The following is an 18,771-nucleotide window of genomic DNA, read 5'->3' as shown; positions in this document are numbered from 1 at the left end:
TCAAAAAATAAGTGGATTCGCAAAGAAAATGTTCAATATAATGTTCGTATTTTTTGATTCGTTCATAACTTAGGTAGCATATAAAGAGTTAGCAATAGGCTTGAAGTCTCATTTTAGTTAGGTTTTGTAGATGTATCTAGTTTGTAATTATAACTTATATGTAATTATCATGTAGAGTTAAAATTATCCAAAAACGAAGTCTTTAGCTTGTAACTTGTAGTGGTTTCGTATAGTAGAGTTGTACTCAAAATGTCAAGCATCTCAACACCCTTGGAAACTCTTGGGTGTCGCTCGGTCTTGCAATAGTATCATATTATTGCTGGAAAGGGAGAGAAAAAATTTTAAAAAATCAAAAAAATATCAAGAGATTAACAATCAAGAGCAAACCCAAAAAAAATCAACGTAAGATTAATGTCTACATCCATGGAGAAAATCAAATTCTTTACAATACAAGATTAATTATAAATCTCTTTCGGTTACCAAATTTCTTTACACACTCTCTCTCTCTCGCATAAACCCCATAGAATTTATCTTTTCTCTCACCCTCTCTACCCTTTCTAAACATCTTAAAGCTAGAGAGTATCTTTTCTAAATACTCTAAAGAGAGTTTCAAGAGTACCATAAGTATTCCTTAAATCTTGCTCTCTATTAAAAAAAATTTAGAGATATATAAGATATCTACAGAAGAACCAAATCATAATAATTATGAAGACTTCGTTCATAAGACATTTATTTCAAAAGTTTTAAGATACTTATCATCTCAACATATATTGACGCTTATGCTATGTAGGTTTCATCGCAATGAGTGGCTTTGGAGTCAATATGGTGCGATTGTTTAGAATTTATAAAATCTAATTTTATATTATGCATCATCAATTGATTATCTTAATGTCTATAGGTCCTCCACTTAATAGTTTGTTCATGTCTTTGGTTGTTTACAAATCCATTTCTTTTCCCTACAAGCCCCTATTGGGTGGACTGCACGTCGGCTCTTCATTGTGTTTTTGTCGCCCAACTCTCCGTTGTTGGAGGGAGGCAACTGATGCGGCGGCCCCAACATATAAGAGTTGTCAGAGCCGAAATAAGCTAACTAACAAACGCATGCATGCTAACGAGGAAAATAAAATTGGAATAATCCCTATATATCGCTTAATGTGATTAAAACCAGCTCCGACTAATAAGAACAATGGTATCAACTTACACCATTAAACAGAGCTTGCATCGACAGCTACAGCTTTGGCCACATCCATGAGATCAACAAAATAACTCAAAAGGAGGCATGTGCTTGAATTAATTTGTCTTAACAAACGAGAGAGTTTCAAACATTGCCACTCTCATGATATCAATCTAAAAAGGCCAAAAAAAAAAAAGGAAAGAAAAGAGAAAACATGACTCTGATCATAACAATCAAGATCTTCAGAACGAGAGTAGTCGAACGACTCCGAGAAATCTCTCACCACTTTAAACTACCAATACCGATACAGAAACAGCGCAAGGGGTTGGGTCTCGAGGGTAGTCAGAGTCAGCATCGATCCAAATTGGATCATGTTCAAAAAATAATACAGAAAAAGAATCAATAATTGCCCTCGACGATAATGAGCCAATAATGTCCATGAGGAAAAAACTAAGACACAGCCCAGCTCAGCTCCACAAAATCTGGCAATGGATGCATCTCACAGTACGACAGCAGCCTTGTCCTGGGAAATAAGAGGAAGAGGATTGGCTATTAAAGGCTCGTAATGGTCAGCTCCCGCACCACACCAACCTGTAACACACCACATGTAGATTGTCTTTAACATTTAGAACAAGGACAAAGGACAAGAGAAGAGACTGACATCTAACTGCACTTTGTCAAAGCATACAACTTGTCATAGGATGAATACACTGCATACCCAGAATAAATCAACAGCAACAGTAGATGTTTGTACGGTTAACCATCACCCACATAATTCATATTCTGATAATTTTGGTAAAATTATGGCAAGATTGCATATTTAGCAGATATAAAATTATAATCGGAAATTTTGAGGCATGGCACTTTGTCTAGATCTATTTTGACAGACATGTGAATTATCTAAAACAACATGAATTATAACTATTCGGTAATGTCACTTGAAATTTCAAATATTAGAAGATAAACTATAAAAAAAAGCCTTAAATAAAAAGCTCATATCTAAAAGTCTACATGTCAGGTCTACCAAATCATTGACAATGCTCAATTCACCACCGATCTTGGAATCTTCAAGATGTTGACAAACCTTGAATCAGTCCATAGAAGTAGGATCAGGAGCAGGTTAAACTGGTCCCAGCAACTAAACGAATTTAGCAGTCCAATGACAAACCCAACCTAAGTTGATGACACCATGCAAGGCTATATGCTACTTGGAACATTTCAGCACACATTATCTGAAAAGCTCAGAAAGACAAACATTCGAGGCAACAACAATTGCCCACTTGTTTGAACAGTCATAAATTAGAAACAACTGTGATGCATTCAAGAAAGTCCAACACATAATGATGAAAAAGAAAACCTGTCCTACGCTGATGCTCACACTTTTTCTTTCTTCAAAAAGTAAATTGTAGAAGCTATAAACAGTCTAAAACATAAGTTAATAGCAATAATTAATCTCGGGCTTAAGTTAAAAATAAATAAAGAAGAGGATGATGGGCTAGAAGGGGCCGGAATTTCAAGTGTGAGATCTATGAAATTGTATAAGGTTTCGCCAGGAGAGTAGAATATAGCAACAACGAAAACAATACAACTTAAATTGGGAGGAATAAATTACAACATGTTAACCAGAACAGAGATCGAATATCAGGCATTGCACCATATTGTTGCAAAATTCTGTTTACCTGTTCCCTTCATAAACAGAAAAATGGGAGGTTCACAAATTTGAACCCTGGGACTGTGGGGGAGAAAGAAGACGCAATCGTTTTCATCCACCATTGCATCCGACCCATGTGCTTGAACCTGAAAAAGTAACAAAGACGACAAAACACAGGAGGCACAACTTAGCAATCATGAAACAAGGTTTCGTAAAATTAATAAGCGGCCTTAGAATAGACTTATGGACCAAAAGAATAAACAGACTACTTTATCAGAGCATGACACTCACCACATATACTTCCCGTCGGAACTCTGTTGCCAAGCTCTCAATGGCAATATCATCGCCAAAAGCTGCAGCATGGCCATTCCGATTCTCATCTATGCTTAACAACCCCTCCTCTGTGTATTGTAATGTAATGATGTCATACTCATCCTCCGGAGAGCCAGAGATGGACATGTACTTTGCCCAACTTAGCCCATCATTTATGGCAATGCATCTCTCTTTATAAATAGATTCTGCTGCCCCTTCCCTTCAGTCAATTGAGAAGTAAAGTCAGCAAACAAATACAAACATCTCGCACAAATTTCTCTTATCACAATCTGTGAATCTTTAGAACTCATCCAAAAATTCATTGTTTCCGAATTCAATTAGAGAACTACTAAATGAAGCAAGATTTAAAACACACATTTTTTATTTACAAGATGTGGCATGATTTTGTAATCAGACGATAATCTTTTGTTTTTTTCTTTTGGCGAGCCACAAAAGGGATATTCATGATATATGTGAATAAAAAAAAAGAATGGTGTTTTCAACAGTAAAAGCTAGAATTATATTCAAGAAATTTTGATTTCACAAAGCTCAGCCCAAGATCTTGATTTCCTGATAATAGTTAGATGAGAACATAATGCTAGTTTCACACAACAATGTTCCTTCAAGCTCAAGATGATTTTGACTATGTTACTCTAATACAAGAAAGTGATGGGACAGGGTCAACCATGAAAAAAACCAAGTTTAGCCAACTTGGACAGACAAGATGGGTTGGGCAGCTACAGTCAAGTCAAGTTTCACTTATCATGCACCAACTGTTACCCAGTGTCCTCTATGGTTAAGTACAATAAAATGACCTTACCTGGTCCCATGACATCGACTTTAGCTAATATACGGACAAGATTAGCCTAACTATACACAAATGGAAAGCAATAATTTCATTTGAAATAAAACGTTTAGAGCATCAGTACAAGTTTGGTGCATCGGTGCATATGTCAACAATGAAAAAAATCTGAATATGCCATGAATAAGTAGATAAAAACTTCTTAAACCTCTTCGTCAAGAATGCAGCTGACAGACATATCAGAACATAATCTTGTATGATCCTGAAAAAAATCAGCGCTCTCTGGCAATGTATTACCCTAGCCTTTTCTGATACCTTCCAAATAGCAAATGAGTATGCAACAAAGTCGATCCACAGTATTAAGAAATGCCACAGATTATATATATTGTAGAATTTCCACAAGTATGAAATTGAAGACAAACGATAACAAGCATAAACTGCAAAACAATACGAGAAAATTTTCCAAAGAAAAGAAAGAAACAATAAATAGAATTAAGAACGTACAAATAGATCTAAGCGTCGAAAGATAAAGAACGTTTAGTAAAGAAAATTAGTTAAATAAAAAAGGAAAAGGCGATGATGCTATACCTTTGGAGTCCTAGATCTACGAGCTCCTGAATGGAGGCATCCAAGCCCTCGCGATCCGCCTTCTTCGCTAGGAGCTTCACCTCCTGCACGACGTGAATGCCCCACCCAGCCTTCAGATCCGGCGAGTACAAGTGCCGGATAGCCACGTCTGCCGCCTCCCTCGCCGCACCGTCCGCCGATCCATAGTCCTCCAAGAACCGCCGCACCGCTCGCTGCCGCAGCTCACGCGCCCCGGCCGTCTTGGGCCCCATCGCCCTCCGCGCCGCCGTGAACAGGCAGTTTCCGTCCGCCTCCACGTCACCGCCGTGCTCCAGCCGGAACGCCACACCGGGGGCCTCCGCATCGCGCGGGTTCTTCCAGAAGACCCCCCGCGCGTGGATCTTCTCGAGCCGCCGTCGCTGCTGCTCGTCCAGCCCGGAGACGGCGGCCCACGCGAAGGCAGCTGTCGCCGGATCGGCGGCCTCTGGTGTATGGATCGGGTCCGGGTCCGGCCACTGGAGGAGGGACGGCGATGGGTTTAGGGTTTCGGCGACGGCGGCGGAGTTGGAGAGGAGCTTTCCCATTTCGGGTTCCGATCTCGCTTTCCTCTTCTTTTTTCTGTCCCTTTTTTCTCTCTCCTTAGCGTTTAGAGAGAGGAGAGAGAGAGAAGGGGGGAGGTAGGTAGGTCGGGGACAGATTACCGTTGTTGGAAGTGAACGGACGCGTGGAGGAAGGTTATAGGGTACAGTGGTTTGGATGAGGTAAAATGCGCCGTCGGGACAGGATAAGGCGTGAGGTAACCGTTAGGGGCTGAGGCGATCTGCTCGATTCATTCGATTAGGTCTTTTCGGCACGCGGTTTTTAGTTCTTTGCAGCTGACGTCCGTAAAGCAGGAAACTCTCTTACTTCACGACAAAGCACCTGCCATTCGTTGAAATGAGTGGGTCCCACAGAACGGGGGATGAGGGCCGTAGGCTGAAGTTTGGATCACAAGTTCCTGCTTCAAGACAAATAGCCCATCAAAGCGACGTGTTTGGTCACCACTTGGGGCTGATTTGACTTTGACTGGGGAAGGGCAGGGGAAGTTTTGGCTTGCGGTGGCAACGAGGAACCATTTCATGTGAAGCCGGCTTACGATACGCTGATTGGGCACAAAGCCGAACGTCTCTTTACACGGACGGCAACTTCTCCACGTTTTATACATGCCACGTTTGAGATACTTATTTGCCACAATTTCGTGTTTGCGGTTTGGTGTGGCGTTCTCAGAAAGGAGCGATAAGATGAACCTGGAGATTCGTGCCGTGTGGTAGACGGCACGAGTGCTCGTGGGGATGTGCGAGCAGACCGTGTTGGGTGGTTGTTCGGCCGTCACTTACCCTGACGTCGGCGGATGGACGATGGCGATGCCTGGCTTAATGGCCGTCGGCCACACCTCACGGAACCCACCGGTGTGACGCGTTTCCCACGTGCAGGGAAGCTTCCAGAAGCATCGCTCACACAGCAGATCCGCTGCGGGCCGTTGGCACAACGTACCCCGTGTGTTGGATATGGTGGTGACACGTGTTCATCAAGAAAATATCTTTTATACTAACAGTAAATATCAAAATGAGGTAACTAATCTTTTAGCCCTTTCCTAAATTAATGTTTGGGTGAAATTTTATTAAAAAATTTAACTGAGAATTCTTCAAATAATATCATAATTAAAAAATTTCTATAGGCATCCTTGGTAATTTTATCTCTACCTCCGTCGTCGTTTTACACCTTGCACCATCATCTCATTCTTCCTACAACAACTTCATCATTATCTTTAAGCCCTTGGGATATCATAAGTATCTACGTCAACCCTAGGCATTCAATCACTTATCACGAGCGTTAACAAACTTATGTGCAGAGATGGCCAAAGGCGTTGTAAACGATGGGCATCTATTTTGGATGAAGTGAGAGTGACTAGTAAAGCTAACTTATACATAGGGACATAGACAACCAGGTGATGAGAGGTAGTTGTTAGGTCCAATGAGGGTTAGATCTTTTCAATTGTTCATCGTTGTGCATGACCACTCCTGTATTATGAGTAATGAGCAACTGTTTAGAGAGGGTGATCGATAAGACAGGGAATAGTGGTCAATGATTATTTTTTAAAAGATAAAGTTATAAGTAAAATTTTTAAAATCGAGACATTATCTGAAAAATTATCAAAATTGAAAGTTTTTTTTTCTGAGAATTTGTGCTTAATATTTTGTTACAACCATTGATCGAAATACATTTTAAATGTTAAATTAAATATATCATATTGAATTTAGAACCAGTTGACATAGTAAAATAGTTCACCGGTAATTACTAGTAAAGCATTGACTTCATTTAGATGCCCTTTCCCGATTAGTTAATTGAGCTTTATAATGCACGACAACAATGTTTTTTTTTCCCAAATGTTACGTCCATTCATGATAAATTTGATGTCGTATGAACTTGCTAGGTTCGAACTTTAAAGCTTTAAGATAGACTGGGCCGGATTCTTTTAGGCTCAGCCCAATATTTGGACCGCGTACAGATCATTTACTTCATAGAGTGCTATTAAGTATTGAATGAGTGAGAGTTTCATTCTCACCCATATATTTCTGTATTTGTTTTTTTGGCTTCTCCTTTCCTTCTCTCCCAAGTTGAAGATATGGTGAATGGTATAGCAACTGCATGTTTCACTTGAAGTATCTCAGAGGGAGTTTCCCCTTTAGATTCTGTTCATCTGCAATTTTATCCCTTAATATGCATCACCAACTTCAGACCAAAAAGAAGTGATTTTGTTTGGATTGGCAGCCAGTTCTGAACAGTCAAACAAGACATTATTACTGTGTTTCAGAAAATAAATAGTACCAAAATTCCCATCGGAGAAGAAGAACACAGCATTTTCACAGCAAACTGTAGTTATACATTCATTAGTGCTGCAGAATACCACGTTTGCTTCATTGCCATATGAGTTCAGTCTTCATAAGCTTCAGTCTGCAAGAGCTATCTGAACCAGTGGATGCCTTTTCTGCACAATATTTCTGAAGCAGGCGGCTTCCATTGGTTTTAAGGCCAAAATCTCATGCGAGTTCCAATTGAAGTCACTTGAAACACCAAGTTTGAGATCCTCACCGTCTTGTTCTCTTGAAGGATGTTGAGAATGGCTCTGTTCTTGACACATAGTGATCACTTGGACGTTCCTGGAATCAAGAGGTAGCACCACAGATCACAAATGTCAACATGATTGGATTCAATATAGCTGTGCGAGTACAACGCTTTCCCCCTGCTGCTGCTGCTGCTGCTGCTGCTGCGGCTATCCAATTCTTCTGTCCCCAACAGGGTTTGCGAGGAACCCTAGCCTTTTCGTAAATATATCCAAAAAAAACAACGTCGGGGGCCCACTCGGCTGACCAAAATCTACGGACATGATGGAGGAATAATTGTTCGCAGGAGGAGCCGATGGGGCCCGTCCGAGTCAGCGAGGATGGACGTATCTGACGCGAGGGTACACCTCCCACGTGATACCCACCTCCCGCCCCGTGACGAACGGGGAATCTGGGCTTCTGCCCGCCGTCCGATCGACTGGATGTCAGTGGGACCCGGCCGTCGCATTTACGCTAATCGCTATTCCTTTTGTGGGACCTCAACTTTTGTGCATACGTACGTATATATACGTGTATATATACATTCTTGTGGGACCCACCGGTATCTTCTCCTTGTCAACGTGTTAAGACGGGCGTCGGGTGGTCTTGGCGAAGAAGGGTCACGTAGGCGGGGGATGCGAGCCGAGATCCGCCGCGGAGCTTATGCCTCGTGATTCGGACTCTGCATACATCGAGGCTCCAAGTGCTGCCAACAAGGGCGGGGAGACGGTGCTGCTGGCGGTGGCGGTTGCAGTCGCCGAGACGGCCACCCCCGCCCCCCGCCACCACTCGAGGCTCCCGTGGCCTACTTAGAAACTCGCCAAGGCGAAAAAGCAACACCACCAGCACGCCCCTCAAGAAGGAAAAGGGGTGGTGGTGGGCCGGCACCGCCGCTGCTGCTGCTCCGCCTTGGAATGGCTGCAGATACTCCCCATGTCATCAGGTAAACGAATGCCATGTATGAGAAGAACAAAGAAGGCGGCGTTTCATACCACATTCTCTATATCTGAGAAGTTGCATGCCCTTTACGGAATTGTTTCTTTTGGGGTGCACTATACGGATCATTATACTGCCACAGTTTATGTAGTATATGCATTCACACAAACCGAGAGGGAGTGATTTGCAGAAGTTTCACCGTTTTGGCACATTTGCTGACAGTTTGCAATGTTGTCTGCAAATTCGTCATGTACTTCATGTAAATCATATATCACAAGTAACCATATAGTCCGTCTTGAGAAGCTTTTGAGTAAATGCAAATGTAGAGGATAAGTGGAAAGGGTCAAATAAGCAGGCAGAAAGATCATGGACTTAAAAGATAGATAGGCCAAGTTATGAGGAGAGATGAAAAGTGTTTGAGACCAGCAGGTGATGACAGACGCGTCGTCGCCTTTACCACCTGATCTTATTGTGTGTCTACGAGCTGAATTGACTCTCTGCACCTTGGTGATTATATAACAATGTTTTCTTCTTCTTTTCATAGTTTTGACAATAAATGAAGAGACTCGGAATTCCCCGTCAATGAGAAAATGGGTGAGCAACGAATATGTGGCAAATGATGTTTCACAAGGAAGGCAAAAGGGAAAGCTATTAAATATACATTAGCATGGAACAACTACATATTTCCAGATGGAATTTTACCCATACTAGCAGAAAATAGAGCAAGAAAGAGAAACTAGAATGAGAAAACCATAGCGCCTAAGAACAAAAAAAAGAGAAGATATATATCCAACATGAGATTAATATGGCATCATTACACACTGAGTGATCTCTCTCTTCTTCTTGTCTTACATCACAGCGCAAGCGTTGGGGTTCTCATCGCTGAACATCTGTGGGGGATACGCGTATCCCACGTATCCCCCGGGATATCTCGGGTAGTACTGGTAGAACTCGTTTCGCACCAGCTCCACCACCTTGGTCGCCGGTGCCGCCCCGTCCTCCGCCGCTCCGCCGCCTTCCTTCTTGTCCTTCTCGTCTCCTCCTCCTTGGCCACCGCCGCCGTCCTTCTCTTCCTTCTTCTCGCCCTCGGCATTGCCCCCGCCGGCCTCGTCCGCTTTCTTCTCGTCTTTGGCCGCGTCTCCACCGCCGCCCTTGTCGTCCTCAGCCTTCTTCTCCGCCGGCTCCTGCTTCGCCACCACCGCCTGCTTCCCGGTCCTCTTGTACACGTACTCCCCCAGCTTCTGCGGGTCGAACACGCCCTTCACCGTCACTTGGGACGCCTTCAGATCCGGCTCCGCCGCCTGCACCCCTGTTCGATTCGCCACCGAACAAAACGGGCAAGGAAAGAAGAAAGATCGAATCTTTAGTCGAAATCAGCTACAAGGGACGGATCTTTGACAGCAATCTCCAAGTTAAACACCCTGACCAGAAGATTAATGTTCTATGTCAAGAAAGAAAAGCGACAAGTAGATTAGTTCGCTCTCTTTTACTGTGAATCGAATTGACTTTTGATGCAGATACAAAGGTTTGAAACAGGGTATCAGAATATTCATCTTGGTCTGTAATGATATCAGCAAAACAGAAAGCACTCGAACGGAAGAGAAGCAGAGGAGGGAACCTTTCATCTTTAGTATTCTCTTCTTGATCTCTTGTGCGCAGGCCTCGCAATGCATATGAACCTTGAGCACCACAGCGATCACTTGCGGCTGCGCGCAGAGGTAGTAAGAACAGAAGAATACATTAGACTAAATTAAGAATGTTAGATTCGGAAAGATTAGAAGAGAGGAGGATGGCTGACCTCTTCCTTCTTCTCCTCTACCTTGGGCTTCTCCTCTTCCGTCTTTTCCTCCTCTTTCTTCTCCGGCTTCGGCGGCGGCAGCGGCGTCAGCAGCTCCACCTTCCTCCCCGCCTTCTTCTGGACCCGCTCCACCACCTTCATCGGGTCCTCCGCCGCCTTCTTCCCCTTCACAACCACCTTGTGGGTCCTGCAGTCCGTCTTCACATCTTCCACACCTTTCCACCGCAGAACAAGAAGATCCGGCATCAATTCCAAGTTTCTCGACGGAATCGAACAAAAGGCGAGATTTTTGGGTCCTCAAGAAATGTACAACCCTCGTTACCTTCGAATCCCTTCAACGAGCGCTTCACCTTCCTGGCGCATCCCTCGCAGTGCATGTAGACGCGCATCACGATCTCCTCCGGCGGTGGAGGCGGCGGCTCGTCCGCCTTCTTTTCTTCTCCACCCCCTTCCTTCTTCTCCCCCTCGCCACCACCGCCGCCGCCGCCCTTCTTCCCGTCCTCACCCTTGTTCTCCTCCTTCGCCTTGGGCTCCTCTTTCTTCCCCTGCTCCGGCTTTTTCTCCTCCTGCCAAGAAACCACACATCTCATCAGCAAAACCATCAAGAAAAGCAGAAATCTTTGAGCGAATCAAAACAAAAAGAGAAAACGCGTCGGCTTTCGACCTCCCCCATCACTCGCTCGGTCCGAAATCTTAGCTTGGAGCTTCAAGCAGACGACGTCGGCAACGGAAAGCGATACCAGAGGCGTTACTTCCCTACGCCACTGTCAAGCACAGCTCTCTCTCTCCCTCACTCTCGCTCACAGTGTATGCAGCACAGGGCACCAAACGTGGGAATTTGAAGGATCGAAGGGCACGTGCGAAGGCCATGCGGCGCACGTACCAAAACTTTTTGAGGTCGTTTAAAGGTCCGAAAACTTTCTACGATGAGTCGCTGTTATGCCTATCTCAATAAAATAATATAAAAATAATTTTCATATCAATAATGACTCTAATCATACTCTAAAAAAATCATGTTTTGCAAATTATTATGCATAATATAAAAATAAATGGCTATATTTGACCGTATGTATTGCTACCAAATACTTTAATGCACTTGACTACTAATAATAATTGTCCAACGACAAGACGTATTATTGTAGGAATGTAATAATAGTGCAGTTAGTACTTACCAAACATATAAATATCCTACTCATATATATCATTTACGATTTTTTTTTCACTTAGCTAACTATGCTAATAGATTATTTATATTTTAATAAAATAAAGGTAGAAAGAGCTTAGTGAAATAAATACTTGCCATCTAAATAGTAGTATGGTAGAACCCTATCAAATTATCATTCTTTTGTAGCAGTGAGCCACTCTACCAATTAGTTCAAGTAGACTTGGTTTATTGTGCTAAGGCCAGCCAACTTGCAACAGAGAACACACATCATTTTATGAATGACTGCAGAATATAAAGTATATGTAGCACAAAATGCCCAAATGTTACACCATTAGCATCAAATTTTATTGATGACAGTGCCAAGTGGTGTACCAGTACCTCTTTTTTTGAGCTGCAAGGGAATGGTGTGGAGATGGTACTTAACCCCATGTCTGGTTAGAGTATGATTGTAAGACTAGAAGGCTTCAAACCCAAGACTCCAATCTTACCACTAATGACAGATTGCTAAATACCACAGAAAGTGCACACACAGTGATTAGATTAATCTAACCAGTGACTGATGGTCTCCAAATTTAACTTCTCTGTGGGCATCCACACTATGTAATAAAATGTATTTAAGTAATGGAATCACATGCTATTGCACATGAAAAGAGAATGTTGTTTGCACACATTAAACTACCATCTCATCTAAAAGCTATGGATTGGCTCAAGTCCCTTATGCTCTTCCTTGATGGAGAACCACCAATGGAGAAGCGTTCCCTATCTTGATCTGCATTGCAAGCGGTACCAAAATCTCAAGCAAGGTTTAATTTTTCTTTAAGCTCTCGAACTCACTTGGCATGCTATGGGAGTTGACATCACAATGCGTTCCATCATCACAAAGCCTCTATCTGTAGCTTCCATGGTTTTGAGACTGACAGCATGTGGTGTGAGCTTTAGTAGGTGACACAATGGAAGTGCTAAGGTGACGCATCCATGAAACCATTTTGTTGCTTTGAGCTTATGCCCTGTCTTTTGCCGCATCCCTTTTCATGTCCACCTTCGACTGTGGCAGCACATGGAGATGAAGATGAAGATGAAGATGGCAGACAAATATAAGAAGAAACACCCGTCCCTCCTGATCTGAACATGTGACAAGCGAGGAGAAAAGGTTCATCTCAAGAGAACTCAGCACACTTCACGTGCCGATGCCAAGGATGCTTGTCCCACTGCATGTTGCTCTCATTCTCTGCTTTACAGATCAGCTTTTGTGAGAGGAAAGAGCAACCCAGCAATTATAACATGTCCATTGTGGTAAAGAGTTGAAATGGGGAGCCTAAAGCCTTTGCAAACATTATTCTTCGTGCAAAAGTGCAAAGTGGGCCATTTGATCCCCTGTTTCAGATAATGTGGCAAGAAGAACACTGTTCTTCTGCTAGGCCATGAATTTAAGACCACAGAGGGAGGCCCCTGCTCTGCTCTGTTTTACACAAGTGGTGTGTCCCTCTTCAAACAGTGATTGCAGCTGCGGTGCTGCATTATATGATCACCATCACATGGTTCTCTGATGGGTGGGGAATCCTCCCCAATCGTTGTGGGCATCCTTTTATTTTTCTGCACTAGTTTTTTTTGTACAAATTAAAGCCACAATTGCAGACGATTTTTGTTGTGCCATACACACAATTAAGTATATATATATATATATATATATATGTATATATATATATATATATATATATGTATATATATATATACACACACAATTAAGTGATCCTCTGTTGGTTGTGTAATCAGGTTGACGGTTTGGTCCTGTTAATGGGCCTTTAATAGGGCCCATATTGAGCAATTAAATGGTCCATGGGCCTAACGGCTCGCTGAGCTGTCTGTTACAATGCATTCACTGGTTGTACACGTCATCGCGCCTCCCCCTTTTGGCTCTCTTCTCTCCTTTTGTACGCCGAAGAGGGGAAAGGGTAGGTTGGAAAGACGTCTTGTTTGACGACGGTGGCAGCGGCGATGGATCCGGACGCGGTGGCGAAGGCGTTCGTGGAGCACTACTACCGGACGTTTGACGGGAACCGGCCGGGGCTGGGGGGTCTGTACCAGGATGCCTCCATGCTGACCTTCGAGGGCGACAAGATACAGGGCGCCGCGGCCATCGTCGCCAAGCTGACCTCCCTCCCCTTCCAGCAGTGCGTCCACGCTGTCTCGACCGTCGATTGCCAGCCGTCCGGCCCCGCCGGCGGCATGCTCGTCTTTGTCAGCGGCTCCCTCCAGATTTCCGGGGAATCCCACGCCCTCAAGTTCAGCCAGGTATACCCTCTCCTCTGTCTGTCCTTCTCTCACACTCCTTCTGTTAGCATCAGATCGGCCGAATGGTTTGAGAGGGTCGAAATTTTTTTCAGATTATACCTAATTATTCTCTTCTTTTTATGATTCAAGGGTTTGTGGTTTTTGATCTGATATTATCTTTTAATTATGATTTTCTTGCTATCAAAACAACTGGGTCGTACTTGTGTGAGTGACTTGATGATCGGATGGTAATCGGCGTCATGTTGGACTCATTTCTCCTGTCTCGCTCTTTTAGGGCAATAAACGATGGTTCTGTTTTCTGTCTTGGTATCATTCTTCTTAATGCCTGTAATGATTTAGAGAGTTTATTCAGTGGCGAAGAGGAACCAACCTCTGGTCGGGTGGTTCATGGATCGTGTTTGAGGAATGGCAGTCTAAGAACATGCGATCATAAACAATGTGGTGTTGCATTCAGTAAAAACCAGAGCTTTTTAGCTCCTCTTTTAGGAACTATAGAGAAACAACGAGGGCGTCGAATGAAACTCTTCAAATTATGTTAATGTGATGCCCTTAGTCGATCATCTTTGATGAATGAATAATCTCTTTGCTACTTGTATGAATAGCAGTCAATTTATGTATTGATTTGGATCGGGATTGCGTGAGAAATAAAAATAGAAATAGCGGAACACTATAAAATTTAAAATGTAAAATTAAAGTGTACAGGGAATATTATATAAATGATAACAATAGTCAAATCATTTAGAAAAATTATGTAATATGTATTGGAAATCAAAAGTTTATTATCCTGCATAAGGAACTATAACTTAGTTGAATTGCAACTTCAAATATGTGAGATGGGGTCTTCTGGTATCTGTAGTGCTTTTCTATTTATTGTACCGACAAAATATATGGCGATGTAAAGGCAATAAAGATATTAAATAACTATCTGATAAATTATACAAGGATCTAAAACTTGTTCAATTTCAACTTCAAACATGAAGGATGGGGTCTTCTTGTAACTTTAGTGCTTTTCTATTTACTATGCTGACAAAATATATGGTGATAAAAGGGCAATAAAGAGGAAACTTCATTCCAAGAGAGTCCATGGTATTTGAATTCAATCCCAAGTTACATGCCATCTTCTTTCTATTTGGTAGAAGTGTATTATTTTCAAAGTAAAGAGTAGAAGCTTATTATCTTGTGAAACTGTCTTTGTTAAATAACATATGCATGTTGTTGCTGAATTCTGTCTATTGTTGTGGTTTGGTAAAAGGACTTGGTTATTTTATGATATTTTGGGTGTGTTAATGGTTTATGCATCTTTTGATTTTGTTCATGATCTCTTGTGATCCTGTGTTTGTTAAATAACCTATGACAGTTGAAGACAGCGAAATCTTTCTGTAACTCAAGAGAAGTGACTGATTTGTGTGTTTTTGCTGTAGATGTTTCATCTGATGCCAACACCTCAGGGAAGCTTCTATGTGCTGAACGACATATTCCGTCTGAACTATGCCTGAAGAATCAATCTTTTTAGAGGGGAAGTCAAAGGCAGGAATCGATAGGCTTATGCAATGCTGTTGTGATGGATTTGGGTCCGTAGAAGGATATTGCCCTTTTCTCGTTATTAATTGTTTGGTTTCCCTTCTGGTTGGTTGGATAGTAGAAAAGATTTTGGATCATTTTATGTATTGGTAGACAAATTTTGTGGCAATTTATATGCGGTTTAGTCATGAATTTACTGGTTTTATTTTGGTACCAATCTTAATAATGTCTATGCTTTGGGACAATTGCTTAGCATAAAGATCATTCATTCATCATACTCGTTGATTGACACTTTCTTTTATGCATCATTTGCTCTGCTTTCTATGCATTGGATTGCTTTCTTTGGCCGATAGTTTCTGGATATGAACTTTAAATTGTTTAGTGATAAATTGTGGTAAACTTTTAAAAAAATAAAGACAGGGAAGCTAAAGATAATTAATTATACGGAATAATATTTAATTAGCCTTGCTCAACATCTGTTCCTCGTTCCTTTTGTTGACTATTTTTTCTCGGTTCACTACGTGTTGCTGTTGCTATGTCCCGACTTGAGCCATGAGCTTATGTGTGCATTGCTTTATGATTACCCGTCGTGGTCTCTACCACCTTGATTAGGAGAATATGACACGTGGGCAGTCATCAATGTGTTATTTTAATCTGGTCAGAATCTAACTGATAGATTGATTTTACTTGGTCGATTGATACGTCGATAGAATTTAGATCTATTGAGTTATCACCGGCATCAATGAGGACTCTATGAGCTCGGCCACATTGACGACTACTTTAACTCGATTATAAAAAGCCCTAAGTATGTTCTGGAGGGCTCAATCATGCTCTTTAGTGAATTATCCCTTTGTACTTGTCATTTGATAGAAATCTTTAAATTAATACTAACTTAAGCATAGAAGAAGTTTTATGGATTATACTCTCGACAGAGGTATGCAAGATCTTAGTAGAAATCACCTAGTATCCCAATATCTCAGCTTGTGTCAAACTTGAAAGTGGACCCTCGTAGGTGTGTTAGAATAAAAACCAGTTTGAAAGTGGACCCTCGTAGGTGTGTTAGAATAAAAACCATCCTTATGTTTCTTTTATGCAAAAAAAATTAATATCAAAAATTCTGAAATCAGATCAATTTACAATGCATATGTCATTCAGAAAGTTTTTAACTGATCTATGGGTGAGATATAACAATATCGATCTACAAAGAGAATTAGACTCGTCTTTTCCTCTCAATAATGTCATATGTCAACGTATTATGTTTTTAGTCCATAAGAGGTATTGTCTATTTATAAATAAGAATAGAAAGTTTATGATGAGTAATTAAGGATCACTCCCATCAAAGTTATCTCCTGAGGAATCCTATCATAATTGGATTTTTTTTTCTATTGATCAATAAATATAATCATAATCTAATCATATTCATAATATATATTACCTAATTAGATAGTATTACATAATATAATATTCTCTCACTTAGCCCATTAATAGGTAAGATATAAAAAAATTAAAATAAAAATAAATAAAATAAAAGTTTATTTAAAAATAATTTATTTAATTAGATTTTAAAACTTTTAAAAAATATTTTATACGTGTATATGAATTTTATAAAATAGGCCAATAAGTCCAATAAACATAATATCATATTAAGTTTGACTATCAATGCGAGTCATAACGGTTGTATGTCATTAATATCATACTTTTTTTATGTACCACAAAAACCGTTAACCTTTCCTAATATAGTCTAAAATGACTATTATAATTTATATTATCAAGACAATCCTGTTATCATATTCAATCATAATATGTACATATATTAATGTCAACATAATAACAAAAATAAATAACTTTAATTACATAAATAAGAATAGCAATTATAATATCTATTCAAATATACGTCACGATATCTTTTATGGTTTGTTCACAAACCCAATTATAAGAACATGTTCTTTCAACTAATTTAGGTTATAAATCTTAAGTAAATGTATTAACAATCAATATAGTGAAATTTAAGTTTTTAATTAATATTAATTATTTCTAAATTCTTTTTCTCTAATCATAAGTACTTTGTACCATAATGTATAGAGTTATAATAGTACTTGTTATTTAAAAAAAAAACTACTGTAATATGTCACAAAGTATCTTTAGCTACTTCACAATTGAGTTTGACCATATCAAGACTTAAGATAAAATTTCGTAGTAAAAAAGCTTGGGTAGTGGCCTCAAAGCATACCACAAAATTAACTTCTATTATTATGAGTCTTTCTTACTTTAATCTTAATTCTTTCCAAACATATATCTTAGTCGGCTCATTTAAATTTTACTTATCTTTAATCTTATTATAGTAAATTTTAAATTAGCCAAATTAAGAAGAAATAAAATTAAAAATAATCTATATGAGAAATAACTCAACTATATTCATGCTCATTGTTCTTGAACTTATAGCTTTGTCAGCCATATTGAGGATATAATCTTGAATTCCCTAAATGTTGTCATATTGAATTTCAGTTAGTTCTTTTATTAATATGTTAGCCAATAACTTGTCAGTAAATTTAAATTAAATTTTAAATATTCTAATGCGCTAGTTATATACTATAATGAAGTATAATGTTATTAGTAATTATCATAAAATTGAGTTTTTAAAATTTTTTATTATTTATCTTAATTATTTATTCTATATAACTTTCAATAGTTAAGTTTGGGATCCTTTCAATTAGTCTGATTAAGGTTTAAGATACCTAGTATATATTACATATGCTCAAGCCATTTATAATAATATAATTTAGAAAATATAGGGATATTTATCATAATATAATAAAGGAAATACTACTATAATAAAATAATATAATATTAATATTTTTAGTTTTTCAATAAATATTGAATTACAGATTATTTTTATTTCACTTTTGGGTGAAATATTGACATATTGATTGTTCATACAAAAATATTTATGAAGGACTGATATCATTTTTATGGAATAGTGTTATTATCTTTGGGTATATAACTCTAAACTATGAAGATTTTTAAAATAGTATCATCATACTCTATCACATAATTATTTAAAATAGGTTTTCTTTTGAGATTATCTAAATATCATAATTATGTGTATCATTGTGAATATTATTTTTTTAATATCATTGTTGTAACTACTGTAGTCATTGTTACTATTGCAAGCAGCGATGCTTCATAGCCATCGCAACCGCCACAGGTACTGGTGCTACTATACTCATCGCAAGGCTATCACACTCTACAATATTGCATATGTAATTGTTGTTCATAATTGGGTTGGTGACTATCGAAGGCCATCGCCCTCAATAATACTATCGCAGATAGCAAGCTATCGACGATGGCCCATCGATCAAACACGAGAAATCTTACATCGCTCATAAGCAAGAGATAGGATGAACTAGATA

The 18,771-nt window shown here is 39.9% G+C and overlaps 3 protein-coding genes across 3 annotated transcripts; 1 reads left to right on the top strand and 2 right to left on the bottom strand.

Annotated features, from left to right (window-relative positions):
• Positions 1 to 1,263: 1,263 nt before the first annotated feature.
• LOC103987087 (uncharacterized) lies at positions 1,264 to 5,216 on the bottom strand. Its single transcript, XM_009405280.3, has 4 exons — positions 4,528 to 5,216; positions 3,117 to 3,357; positions 2,854 to 2,971; positions 1,264 to 1,765 (listed from the first exon to the last, which is right to left on the bottom strand). Exons 1-4 carry the CDS (start codon positions 5,088 to 5,090, stop codon positions 1,674 to 1,676), a joined length of 1,014 nt encoding a protein of 337 aa, XP_009403555.2. The 5' UTR covers positions 5,091 to 5,216; the 3' UTR covers positions 1,264 to 1,673.
• Positions 5,217 to 9,422: 4,206 nt separating this feature from the next.
• LOC135675867 (heavy metal-associated isoprenylated plant protein 7-like) lies at positions 9,423 to 11,202 on the bottom strand. The gene is made up of 5 exons (XM_065186459.1): positions 11,048 to 11,202; positions 10,706 to 10,949; positions 10,384 to 10,598; positions 10,204 to 10,291; positions 9,423 to 9,894 (listed from the first exon to the last, which is right to left on the bottom strand). Exons 1-5 carry the CDS (start codon positions 11,054 to 11,056, stop codon positions 9,434 to 9,436), a joined length of 1,017 nt encoding a protein of 338 aa, XP_065042531.1. The 5' UTR covers positions 11,057 to 11,202; the 3' UTR covers positions 9,423 to 9,433.
• Positions 11,203 to 13,460: 2,258 nt separating this feature from the next.
• Positions 13,461 to 15,566, top strand: LOC135675866 (nuclear transport factor 2B). Its single transcript, XM_065186458.1, has 2 exons — positions 13,461 to 13,840; positions 15,262 to 15,566. The coding sequence occupies exons 1-2, from the start codon at positions 13,544 to 13,546 to the stop codon at positions 15,334 to 15,336; spliced, it is 372 nt and encodes a 123-aa protein (XP_065042530.1). The 5' UTR covers positions 13,461 to 13,543; the 3' UTR covers positions 15,337 to 15,566.
• The last annotated feature ends 3,205 nt before the right edge of the window (positions 15,567 to 18,771 follow it).

Source organism: Musa acuminata, chromosome BXJ1-6 (assembly GCF_036884655.1).
Source record: "Musa acuminata AAA Group cultivar baxijiao chromosome BXJ1-6, Cavendish_Baxijiao_AAA, whole genome shotgun sequence".
Lineage (NCBI taxonomy): Eukaryota > Viridiplantae > Streptophyta > Magnoliopsida > Zingiberales > Musaceae > Musa > Musa acuminata.
Note: the sequence above shows the minus strand (reverse complement) of the source record. Positions and strands in the feature narration are given on the sequence as shown.

Excerpts from the sequence above, each read along its gene's own strand:
- LOC103987087 (XM_009405280.3), bottom strand. The coding sequence starts at position 5,090 with ATGGGAAAGCTCCTCTCCAACTCCGCCGCCGTCGCCGAAACCCTAAAC. Across the intron at positions 3,358-4,527 it reads GTAGATCTAGGACTCCAAAG|GGAAGGGGCAGCAGAATCTA; the intron begins GTATAGCATCAT and ends AATTGACTGAAG. Across the intron at positions 2,972-3,116 it reads TCCGACGGGAAGTATATGTG|GTTCAAGCACATGGGTCGGA; the intron begins GTGAGTGTCATG and ends TTACTTTTTCAG.
- LOC135675867 (XM_065186459.1), bottom strand. Across the intron at positions 10,599-10,705 it reads CTCGTTGAAGGGATTCGAAG|GTGTGGAAGATGTGAAGACG; the intron begins GTAACGAGGGTT and ends TGCGGTGGAAAG. Across the intron at positions 10,292-10,383 it reads TAGAGGAGAAGAAGGAAGAG|CCGCAAGTGATCGCTGTGGT; the intron begins GTCAGCCATCCT and ends CTCTGCGCGCAG.
- LOC135675866 (XM_065186458.1), top strand. The coding sequence starts at position 13,544 with ATGGATCCGGACGCGGTGGCGAAGGCGTTCGTGGAGCACTACTACCGG. Across the intron at positions 13,841-15,261 it reads ACGCCCTCAAGTTCAGCCAG|ATGTTTCATCTGATGCCAAC; the intron begins GTATACCCTCTC and ends TTTTTGCTGTAG.